Here is a 12,374-nt window from a genome sequence, read left to right on the forward strand (position 1 = left end):
CGCTGCAGTCTGAGGCCGCACTCTATGGCCCAGACGACGCTGCAATCCGAGGCGCTCCTCTCCTTCTAAGCTGCACTCTATGGCCCATACGAGCACCGCACATGCCGGCCTGAAGGTGGCGCTGTCACTTTTCCCTGTGCTGTAGGCCAAGGAGGCCTGCACTGTCCCCCTCCGGCCTGCTGGTGGCGCTGCAGTCCGAGGCGCTCCGCCTAGGCAGCACTCTATGACCCTGCGCTTGTCTTCTCTGTGGCCGGGCCTGCACTGGAGCTGCCGGCCTGGCGGTGGCGCTGCCGCTCTCCGAGTCTGTCTGGGCCGAGGCCTGCACTGCCCTCCCCGGCCTAGCGGTGGCGCTGCTGCCCGCCCCGGCCCTCTAGGCCCAGACCTGCCCTCCCCCAGCCCGCCGGTGGCGCAGCCCTCCTGAGGCCCAGGCCTGCGCTGCCCTCCCCGGCCTGCCGGTGGCGCTGCCTCCCTAGGCCCAGGCCTGCCCTTGCCCCGCTCCCTCGGTGCACTCCCCCCTTCCACCGGGAGGTGGCGCTGCAGCCCAGGCCAGCCCCGGCAGGAGGCGGGGGCCGGGCCCCCTCGGCAGACAGCAGCTCCGGGGAGGAGGGAGGCGGCGGCGGACGGGCAGCTGCACGGGCCGGCGAGGGGAGCAGCACGGGTCGGCCTCAGCCTGCCACAGCCCCGGAGGGGAGCCGGGCCCTGGGGGAGCGTCGCCCGGGCCTCGGGGGCGCCTGCGACCAGGGGGCGCCCGCAGACATGTCCGGGAAGATCGAGAAAGCAGGTAGGGGGCGGAGAGCGGCGCGGAGGGTGCGGCTGGGGGCAGGGGAGGGCCCTGAGGGAGGTGCCGGTGTCCGGAGGCCGGGGGTGCAGAGGTCCCTCCCCCCGGCACAGTCTGGGGCAGAGGCGCCGGGGGTGGCGGTGGAGGATGGGCATGGAGAGGACTGCCCGGCCGCACCTTTATTTTCATTCTAAAAGGAGAGCACCGGTGTCTAACAGTCACCCAGGCGTGTCCCAGGCCCAGGGCGCAGATCTGGCATTCTTATAGGAGGGGGCTGCGCCCAGTCATGGTGAGGAGGGCATAGACTTGGGGAGTGGGGGTACCCAAGACTGCACTCCCAAAACCGGAAGGTACATGGAAGAACCCAGGAGTCGGGGGCGGGGCACATTTGGAGCGTGGACAGGAGCAGCACCCCACCGCTCCCCAGTGAGGTGGCATTAGAGCCCCCCCCCCGGAGGTGGTGTGGGAATAAGAGTATGACTTCTTGGGGTGGCGGTATCAACAGGAGCTTGCTACCCCTGAAGGGTATTGGTGGGATCAGGAGCATGCCTACTGGAGGTGGATGTGGGGAATAAGAACAAGATCCCCTGGAAGTGGTGGTAACAGAAACAGACCCCCCCCCCCAAGGTGGTGGTGGTAGCAGGCCTCCCTGGGAGCGTTGTCAACATGACCTTGCTCTCCCTGGAGGTGGTAGGATCGGGAGCAGCCTCCCCCTGAGGTGGTGGTGTGAATAAGAGACAGCTCCCCGGGGGTAGTAGTGCGAATAAGAGCAAGCCCCACCTGGAGGTTGTGGTGTGCATAAGAACAAGGCTTCTGAGTTGGTGGGAACAGGGGCATGCCCTCCTGGCGTTGATGGTAGCAATAAGAGCAGGGTTCCTCGGAGTAGTAGTAGCAACAGGAGCAGCAATCCCCTGGAGGTGGTGGCATAGGAGCAAGGCTCCCAGGGAGTGGTGGGTACAGGAGCAGGCTCCCTGGATTAAGAGCTGGGCTCCTGGAAGTGGTGGTATCAGCAGGCGCTGATACCACCACTGGTTCCCACTACCCCCTGGAGGAGGTAGTGGAAACAAGAGCAGGCTTCCCCTGGAGATGGCCGTGGTGGGGACAGGAGCAGCCCCACTCCCAAGTTGGTGGTAGTACTGCCAGGAGCTTGCTCCACCGATGGTTTAACGGGAATCTTCCTGAACTCAATTGATTTTCGAAGTAATTTTTTAGCACTTTATGTAGCCGAACTTTTTGCAGTTGACCTATTCGCTCTTTTCATGTTCATTCATTTGTTTTCCTTGGCGTTTGCTTTTAATTTGTGGCCCTGCTAACGGGAATGCTGTATGTTTAATGTGTCTGGCCACTGTTTACGTGTTAAGGAGATCTTCCTTTTGATTGTTGATATTGCCTGTTGTGTTTGGGATTAGAGGGGGCGGTAATTGTACCCAAGCGCAAGTTTTAAAATAATCGCCTCAGTATTAAATATTTTACCTATCCAACTTGTGGTCTACTTAGAAATGGTCTTTGTTATTATAATTTAACGTTTCGTTCATGATGCATGGATACGTTAAACAAGCATTTACAATGCAATGGTTTCGCCTTTGGAAAAGTTAGAGCTATTGGCATTGTAAATGACACTTTGTATTTATGTGTTGGTTTTGTCATTTACATTGCCATTAGCTTAATCTCTCGCAATGTGAGACCTATTGTACCCTACGGACGAGCTCAGCAGACAGCAATTACTACCACACACACACACACAGAGCCACACACACACACAGACACACACACACCCAGAGACACACACACACACCCAGAGACACACACACACACACCCAGAGCACCTCCCCACACACACACCCACCCAGAGCCCCCCCACACACACACACCCAGAGCCCCACACACACACACACACCCAGAGCCCCACACACACACACACACACACCCAGAGCCCCACACACACACACACACACACAGAGCCCCACACACACACACACCCAGAGCCCCCCCCACACACACACACACCCAGAGTTCCACACACACACACCCACCTAGAGCCCCACACACCCACCCAGAGCCCCACACACACACACCCACCCAGAGCCCCACACACACACACCCACCCAGAGCCCCACACACACACACACACCCAGAGCCCCACACACACCCACCCACCCAGAGGCAGGGCAGCCCACATCTCACTTCTTGCTGTTTGAACAATATATTTGGGGACTAAGAGTGTATTGCTACGTTCTCCCTACCTCTCTTCACAGAAAAATCTAGGACTAACACAAAAACACACAAAATCTTTCACTCTGAGGAAAGGCAAGTAACCATATACATTGCTAATCCACGGTTTCTGAGGAAAAAGCAACGGCCAGCCACCCAGTTATTGTCATGTACCACGCACTGAAAAATACTTAGCCAACAATTGCTTTTCCATCAAAACCTGAACAGGAATGAGACTTATAGGCAAAGACACAGAAACTCGATCCATAAAGAATGGAAGAATACCTTGGCTGGCACCATTTTCTTGCAGGAAAATCAGTGATTACACAGAGAATACAAGGGTGTGGAAATGCAGGAAGCTTTGGGTGGTGTGACCTATTTACAATCAAGGATAAGGGGGAAGGTGAGCACATTGTAGATGGTCCCTAAAACCTCAATTTGATCTACACACTGTGGGACAAATAGATGCTGCAATCCACATGTGAGGAAAAGACAGCCTGGTTTCTGACCTATCCACTAGACAACTTTGCAGTTCACATTTTTTTTCTATCAAAGGGCAGCGCAAATGTACATTGTCTGCTACCTGCAGTTACATCATGCTGCTGGCTTCACGACCGCTTAGCCCAACAAGAGGCGCAAGTTTGGCAAACTGTATTTAAAACTTTGTTCTAAATGTCATACACTGCTTACTGCAAGGCACCGCATTAGGGAAAGGGGTACTACTTTTTATTAGCCTATGCAGAGCATGTGCTCTACTTTTAAACATCTAGGGGTATACCCAAATCACCCTACAACACCTGGGCTTCGAACATTCAAAATACACTCAAGAGATGCAGTTTTCCTTTGCATTATAGGACATATGGTCCTTGAAAAGATGTAAATAAGTATCAGCGCTTGTTGTCTCTACTCACACCTAACTAGTGATGTCCAATGTTAGACAGTCTGCATCAGTCGAGTGGCCGGGTATGGCATAATAAACAGTACCTTGACCAGTATTGGAAATCTTTGCAAAAACAATAGAAGAGGGCCCATCGGACAGCAGCAGGCGCTCCGCTCTTCGAAAGAACAGCTCCAGGCATCGCAAGAATGGCAGACCTCCACAGAGATTTAGGCTTTGAGATATAAGATGGCCATCTCCCCAACCTCAACGAGACACTCTACAAAGGACTTGCTCAAAAGGAAAACCCACTGAGCAAAAAAATTGCTGATATTTCTACAAACCGCTTTGACCGGTATTCTTGACCCATCACAGTGTTGACCCTGCGCACCAGTTGACCTGTGGCAAAGTGTCACAGATCAACAAGAAAACAAAACTGTGCCTTAAAAAAAATTAACGTGAGACTGGACTAATGCGGCTAAAGTCACTGTCAGTTCAAATCTTACAGACAGAGAATGACAGACCTGCCTGTACTTACAGCCCTGTTATCAGAATCTACTTTGTATCCCTAGGGCGCATTGGTAAGGACCCTTTGCATCTGAAGAACCGAGACTGTGCAGGGGACGGGGCAGGCCAGCTCGGGTTTGCTATGTGCGTGACAACTGGGCTTTGAAAAGGAAACTGGGATTGACCCCTTTTGATTCCCCATGCCAGCTCTTCCTCGGCCAGGATGAGCCTCGCCACGCGTGATGTCACGCGGTGCTGCTTTTACTCCATTACATGTCACGTTCAGTATATATATCACCACATCTGTCCCAACGAGACGGCGAGAGGAGGAAAGCGACGGAGCAAGTCGCTTTTCTGCTCATCTCTTCGGGGTGCAGTGATGCCCGAGCTCTCACCCCTTTCAAGCAATTCTGAAGGACATTTTGGGGCAAATTGTGATACTGAACGTATTTGTGGACTATATAACGTGGGGCCTTAGAAATAAATAAGGACAGAGCAGACAAAATATGCAGTCACCAAAAATGAAGCCTGACCCTCTTAAATCAGGGTACGCATGTGACATTTCGGTGCGGCCCCGGTGCCTGCGTCCTCGCGCCCCCGCACCCCCTTGTACTCGGCCCCCAGAGGGGCATTGGAGCGCTCTGCAGCAGTGAAGGTTACACCGAGCACAGTGGACCATGCGGGACTGCAGCATCCCCTCCCCCATGCCAGAGGGAGGGGGCTTCTTCTCCGCCTGGCCCCGGAGGAGAGGGGCTATCGCACGAGCCAGGGGCTATATGGGGTGACCATACAGCCTGCTACCCACCACCCCCCAGGCGCAGGCACCCGCACCGCCCGCCCGCAGCGCGTGCAGCCAGTACTTGTCTTGACTTTGCCTGCTGTGCGCCCGTCGCTGCATGCTGTGCACCTCCTCTGCACCGCACCGCGCTGCACACTGCCCGGCAGCTGGAGTTCCCTGACGGGTGGGCGCACGGGGGGGGGGGGGGGGGGGGGACGGCCGGGGGAGGGGCAGGGCGCTCCCTCCGACCTGCTGTAAATGCCAACTCGGCCGGTCCTCTTCTCGAAGCAGAGAGGCTCGCTGCGCCTGGAAGAAGTGCACGAGGGAGACTCCTAGAGCCGGCCACCTCCGGCGCTGGCAGTCTGTCCTGCCGGGCTGAGGGAGAGTGGTATAAAGGAGGGAGGGTGAGTGGGAAGAAGGGAGAGCAGAAGAAAGGGTGACAGGGACAGGAGGGGTGGAAGGTGTAGTCTGGGGTGGGATATGAGGTGTGGAGACCGGGGACAGTATGTGGGGAGGAGAGGGAGGAAGGTGGGATGGCCCGAGGGGCAGAGGTGAAGAGAGGTGGAAACTGAGACACAAACGGGACAGAGGAGGAGGAAATGGCACTGGAGAGGCAGAAAGTGGAATACCAGAAGCGTGCGGAGAGAGGTAAAGTGTCTGCACGAGGCATAGGGGAGTAGAAGCGAGGCCGTGTGGCATTGGAGAGAGAAGGGCGGTATCACCTGGGTGAGGTAGTGTCTAAGTCACCTCCTCACTCTCTTCCATTCACCTTTGCCGTCCAAGAGGCTTCCAACATGGCTTCCTGTAACATCTGTGCTAATTAATGGTCCCCGAGGGCAACCTCTTGCACTGGACGAGTCCAAAATCCCTCGTTCTGAGTGGGAAGAAGACGCCTTGTCTCAAAAATTTAATATTGGCCTGTTCCAGAGCCCGGGGAACAACTTCAAGCCTCGAGTTAAACTCTTCCGATCACGACGAAACAGAAACACACTAGGATAGGGAACAAACGGCTGCGTGCTCTAATAAAGATGCAGCGATGACGGGCATGACGGAGCCCGGCCCCAGGTCATAATCCAGCTTCACTCCTGCTCCGTGTCGGTCGTTGGCTCCTATGGGCCACTTAGCTGCTTTAGACCTCTCTGCAACCTCTTTGGGAAATGCGTGCGTGCTCCTCCTCAAACCTGCCTGCTTTGCTATTTCTGTAGGGTGACAAGTTTCCGACGTGCTCTCAGCCCCTCTGTACGCCCACTGCAGATGCCAGCCATGGTTCCCTGGCCTGCCTCACACTTCAACTGCCTTTCTTGCAGCGGCTTTGCCCTGCCGCCAGTTTCAGGAGGTTTAAAGCGATATCTACCAACGCCTGCAGCCTTGAAAATTGCCGCCTCGTGCATTGCTGGCAATGCCTCTTGAACATCTGTCCACTCCCACGCTGTGGTTACCAGCAACAAACACAGGAAGAACAAGCACCTACGAGGACACGGGGGGGGGGGGGGGGGGGCGGGAGAGGACACGGGCGGCGGGGCTGCGTGCTCTAATAAAGATGCAGCGATGCCGGGCATGACGGAGCCCGGCCCCAGGTCATAATCCAGCTTCACTCCTGCTCCGTGTCGGTCGTTGGCTCCTATGGGCCACTTAGCTGCTTTAGACCTCTCTGCAACCTCTTTGGGAAATGCGTGCGTGCTCCTCCTCAAACCTGCCTGCTTTGCTATTTCTGCAATGCCTCTTGAACATCTGTCTACTCCCACGCTGTGGTTACCAGCAACAAACACAGGAAGAACAAGCACCTACGAGGACACGGGGGGGAGGGGGGCGGGAGAGGACACAGACGGCGGGGCTGCGTGCTCTAATAAAGATGCAGCGATGCCGGGCATGACGGAGCCCGGCCCCAGGTCATAATCCAGCTTCACTCCTGCTCCGTGTCGGTCATTGGCTCCTATGGGCCACTTAGCTGCTTTAGACCTCTCTGCAACCTCTTTGGGAAATGCGTGCGTGCTCCTCCTCAAACCTGCCTGCTTTGCTATTTCTGCAATGCCTCTTGAACATCTGTCCACTCCCACGCTGTGGTTACCAGCAACAAACACAGGAAGAACAAGCACCTACGAGGACAGGGGGGGGGGTGGAGGGGGGGGGGGGCGGGAGAGGACACGGACGGCGGGGCTGCGTGCTCTAATAAAGATGCAGCGATGCCGGGCATGACGGAGCCCGGCCCCAGGTCATAATCCAGCTTCACTCCTGCTCCGTGTCGGTCATTGGCTCCTATGGGCCACTTAGCTGCTTTAGACCTCTCTGCAACCTCTTTGGGAAATGCGTGCGTGCTCCTCCTCAAACCTGCCTGCTTTGCTATTTCTGCAATGCCTCTTGAACATCTGTCCACTCCCACGCTGTGGTTACCAGCAACAAACACAGGAAGAACAAGCACCTACGAGGACAGGGGGGGGGAAGGGGGGGGGGGCGGGAGAGGACACGGGCGGCGGGGCTGCGTGCTCTAATAAAGATGCAGCGATGCCGGGCATGACGGAGCCCGGCCCCAGGTCATAATCCAGCTTCACTCCTGCTCCGTGTCGGTCATTGGCTCCTATGGGCCACTTAGCTGCTTTAGACCTCTCTGCAACCTCTTTGGGAAATGCGTGCGTGCTCCTCCTCAAACCTGCCTGCTTTGCTATTTCTGCAATGCCTCTTGAACATCTGTCCACTCCCACGCTGTGGTTACCAGCAACAAACACAGGAAGAACAAGCACCTACGAGGACACGGGGGAGGGGTGGAGGGGGGGGCGGGAGAGGACACGGACGGCGGGGCTGCGTGCTCTAATAAAGATGCAGCGATGCCGGGCATGACGGAGCCCGGCCCCAGGTCATAATCCAGCTTCACTCCTGCTCCGTGTCGGTCGTTGGCTCCTATGGGCCACTTAGCTGCTTTAGACCTCTCTGCAACCTCTTTGGGAAATGCGTGCGTGCTCCTCCTCAAACCTGCCTGCTTTGCTATTTCTGTAGGGTGACAAGTTTCCGACGTGCTCTCAGCCCCTCTGTACGCCCACTGCAGATGCCAGCCATGGTTCCCTGGCCTGCCTCACACTTCAACTGCCTTGCTTGCAGCGGCTTTGCCCTGCCGCCAGTTTCAGGAGATTTAAAGCGATATCTACCAACGCCTGCAGCCTTGAAAATTGCCGCCTCGTGCATTGCTGGCAATGCCTCTTGAACATCTGTCCACTCCCACGCTGTGGTTACCAGCAACAAACACAGGAAGAACAAGCACCTACGAGGACGGGGGGGGGGGGGGGGGGGGGGAGCGGGAGAGGACACGGACGGCGAACGGCGGGAGGGAGGCGGGAAACGTGCCGGGGAAAAACACAGGACAGCAGCAAGCACGGCCCGGCCGGACCAGACACGGGGGCGTTCCCGGCGTCCCGTGACGTCGGCAAAAGCCAAAGAATGTCGGGAACGCCCCCGTGTCTGGTCCGGCATTGACGGACAGGCCCCTCGTCCAATGGCAAGGCTCCGTTTACGGAGCCAGCCAATCAAGGACGAGGGCCGAACAAAGCCACCTTACAGTTCTCAACAGGATTTCGCCTGCGCCGAAAAGATGCGCAGAGCGCATCTTCGGCGAGGCGAAACCTAAAAATGACAGCGCGTTTATTTCCCCATTTGATAATGTCTTGTAATTTTATCAGATTCTTTGTAATTCAGATATCAGAAGGGAGAAATACATTGTCAACAATCTGTGGTCGTTCATATTTGTAAAAACGCACTTTGAGAAGTCAAGAATTTTTAAAATCCGAATTGGCATATAATCTGTACTGCTATTTAAATATTTAAAGTGTTCAGCCGACTATCTAAATATTGACCTGAGTTAGACATGAACCGCCCCCCTCAAATATTGTTCTGAGCGTGCGCCAAAATGCACAAGACAGTGGTCTCTGTAGCTCACATCTGGACTGTTACTCCACACCAGGATTGGTGGTGTATGGAAGACTGTATTTGGTTGTGTTTGTAATAAAGACACGCCTAGTCTCAAGATGACAAAGTAAAACCCATTATAGTCTCAACTGTCTCATTATAGCAAAACATCACTGTTTCCGCACATGAGAGGGTGCTGTTTGTACCGTCCCACATCTGGAGATCGAATTACTCCACATCTCAATGGGTGTACGAGAAAGAAACTGCATGGTGCTTACATGAGAGTGTAACCCCCTAGGTTGTCTCAGCTTGCGTTACATCACTGTTTCCACACACGAGAGGGTGGTGTTTGTACTGCCTCGCATCTGGAGTGCTTGTAACTTAACATCTGACGTGTGTGAGACACACTGCATGGTGTTCAGGGAGCAGTGCATAACCCCTAGGATGTCTCTGCATGCTTCTCGTCACTGTTTCCACACATGAGAGGGTTCTCTTTGTACCGTCTCACATCTGGAGTGCGGTATTCCACATCTGAAGTGTGTTAGACACTGCACGGTGGCCAGGGAGCAGTGTGTAACCTCTAGGTTGTTTCAGCAGGCTTTATATCGCTGTTGCCACACACAAGAGGGTGCTCATTGTGCCGCCTCGCAGCTGAAGTGCGCTCTACCCCACTTCTCAACTGTGTGTGTGTGTGTGAGAGAGAGAGAGAGAGTCTGCGTGGTCTTCTTGGGGTAGTGTAAACCCCCTTGTTGTCTCAGCTGTCTGCCCTTCCACGCTGTACTTTAGCATCACTGTTTCCGCCCCTGAGAGGGTGCTCTGTGTAGTTTCACATCTGCAGAATGCATTACGGTCTTCACGGGGCAGCGTCAACTCTAGTGGTGTCTCAGCTGTCTGCCCTTGAATGTTTACACACTGCCTCACCCGCTATTGCGCAAAGAGTGCTGGGTTGTTTTCCCACCCCTTTGTTTTAATGCATTATGTATTTTTAAGTGTATTCTGAATTTGGGTTGTGACACGCCTTGCATGTTTTTACATAAATAAAGCTGCATGTTATGTATTTATCTTAGCAGCTGCTTACCATTGGTGGTAAGCAACTACCTTGTTTGTTACCCGTTTCTGTTCACAGCTCTTCTATGCTTGCATGTAGTTCAGTTGTTAGAAAGCAGATTGCCCTATTGCAGCCGAAGCTGCAGTTCTCAGCGGTCTTGTATAAAGTGTCAAGTTTCTCCCAAAAATACTGCCTAGCAGGCCTGCCTGCGTCCCCCCAGTCAGTGGAGTGCTAATCCTGTTGTAGTGGAGTGTAGTGCTGTCTTTTGGATTTTATTTTTGAGTTTATTTTTTGTCTGTGCCCAGCGTCATGATACCAAAGGTCATGCTGGTACCTTATTTCAGGCGCCTCTGCACCTGTGCATTCGGATTTACTGCCTGTTACTTTCAGCACACGTCTTGCAGGCCAAGCAAATTGAGTGGAAAGTCTTTCCTTGAAAAGGAACAGGTCAGTTCAGAGTGAAAAAGTTAATTTTGTAAATCCGTGCTCCAGAAATCCTCCTCTTTGGGTTTTCCTAACAGTTCTGAGGATGGACCTGTAGGACAGTTTTATCTTTTGAAAAGCAGTATCCTGGGCTTCCAAAATCCCTCCAATGATCCGTGCCGTGGTTGGAAATTTTATGCACGTATCACAGGCCAATCTTCTCTGCCATGCTGATGTGTGGTGTCAGCCTTTTTCCTCACTTGCTCGAATACCTTTAATCTGTAACCTTCTGGTGGTTTGGTGCAACCAGGTGACTCTGCTAATATTGCCCTGCTTTTTTTCCTATGTAACTTATATTCTTGAATGTTCCCTTTTTATCCCCACACCTCGTGTAAAGTGGGACTCCTTGAGATGAATACAAGAATAGGTGGAGATGGTGAGAGGCACTAACATTATTCATGTGTCAGAACCTAAAATATCGTTTATGATTAGAGATATATGCCATGAAAAGTTGCTAAACTATGTTGGAAATGAAGACATCTCATGAACATACACAGGGTCTGTGGTCTTTCTCTTCGCCTTACGCCCCTATTCTCATCATTAGCGTCACCCTGTGCTTGGAATTAGGAGAAGGAAAAGAAGATTGCCCAAGTCAGCAATCTCTGATATTGAAAGAGCGCTGGTGTGCACCCTTACTGCTGATACATCTTGCTGGCACTAGTTATAGCAAGAAGGAAGAGGCTCGCGGAATGAACGTTGGAACAGCAGCTCACTTGAGCTTTTGATACATAGATGAGCGTAAAGTTTATGTGTGGTCGATCGTGTTGTTCCACCTTATTGCCGCCTCCTGCCATCACAGAAGGGCCTGTCTGTGGCTATTGCTTACTTACTCAAAGCTTCCAAAAGTCACAGTAAGTATCCTACGGTAGCCCACCGCTAGGTACTAGCATAGCCTGCTGAAAGATTTAGGAGACTAAGAGCATGCACACCATGGGCTATTCTGTGTTCAGGCCGCACTAGTGATAGAGCGCGAGGTGGACTGCTGTGGAACATGCCTTCTGTATAAGGTTTGTGTCCTCACTTCATTGTGGATTTGCCTTGGGAGGACCTCGAGCAGAGGGCCGTCTGCAGATTGTATATTTCTGTTGGGATTTGTTGAGTTATATCGATGGACCACTTGATGCTAGAGCAAGAAGGTGTTGTTTCTTCGCTGCCCATCTTAACTTCTTTAAAGCTCTCACAAGAAAATAATTAATATGTCCATTAAAGTGTTGCTAGCATAATTTAAGTGGCGAGAGATCTAGGGGTAGCAGCTTCTTACTGCCGTCTCTTCTGCTTTACTCTTTGACATTCCAATTTTCTGTTTCCAACTCACTATGTTTAATAAGTGATTAATATTTTCTTAACCTGCCTTAACGCACTAAAATGCACAACTATTACTGAACAAGCACAAGTCCTCCAAATCATGTTTTCTCCAACTTTTCACCCTCGTGACCCAGTGTTTGTTTTGTGGCAGAATTCAACTGCTTTGGACACTCCCAACTTGCATATTCATCCTTGCTATCTTGGTTATGACTTTCATAAAGCGAGTTTGCTTTTAACCAATGCCAGTATGTAGTGAATGTTTAGAACAATTGCATTGTAGGTCTTACAATATTGCCTATTGAGTCTGTATGTTGCTCATAAAAGCCATATAATCAGATGGCTTATATGAGGTGCGGCTGATAGGAATTACCTGGATTATGGACAAATGTTTCTTTTAAGCTGCAAAATAGTCTGCTTTTACAAATTAATCCTGAAAAAGGTTATTTCCTGCGAATGCAAATAAGCTGATATGATAATCAACCATCTCTATGCA

At 52.8% G+C, this 12,374-nt stretch overlaps 1 protein-coding gene across 3 annotated transcripts in view; it reads left to right on the top strand.

The window, feature by feature from the left end:
- The first annotated feature begins 266 nt into the window (after window positions 1-266).
- The window catches only part of RAPGEF1 (Rap guanine nucleotide exchange factor 1), a 714,396-nt gene continuing 702,288 nt past the window's right edge, over window positions 267-12,374 (top strand). For 2 of the 3 annotated variants that reach the window (XM_086924779.1, XM_086924781.1), the window contains exon 1: window positions 271-781. In XM_086924779.1, coding sequence (XP_086780905.1) covers window positions 757-781 — 25 coding nt within the window. In that variant the 5' untranslated portion in view covers window positions 271-756. Of the gene's footprint in view, window positions 782-12,374 lie in introns of all 3 variants that reach the window. The other variant, XM_086924774.1, reaches the window with a different exon arrangement.

This window comes from Lissotriton vulgaris, chromosome 5, assembly GCF_964263255.1.
Source record: "Lissotriton vulgaris chromosome 5, aLisVul1.2, whole genome shotgun sequence".
Taxonomy (NCBI): domain Eukaryota; kingdom Metazoa; phylum Chordata; class Amphibia; order Caudata; family Salamandridae; genus Lissotriton; species Lissotriton vulgaris.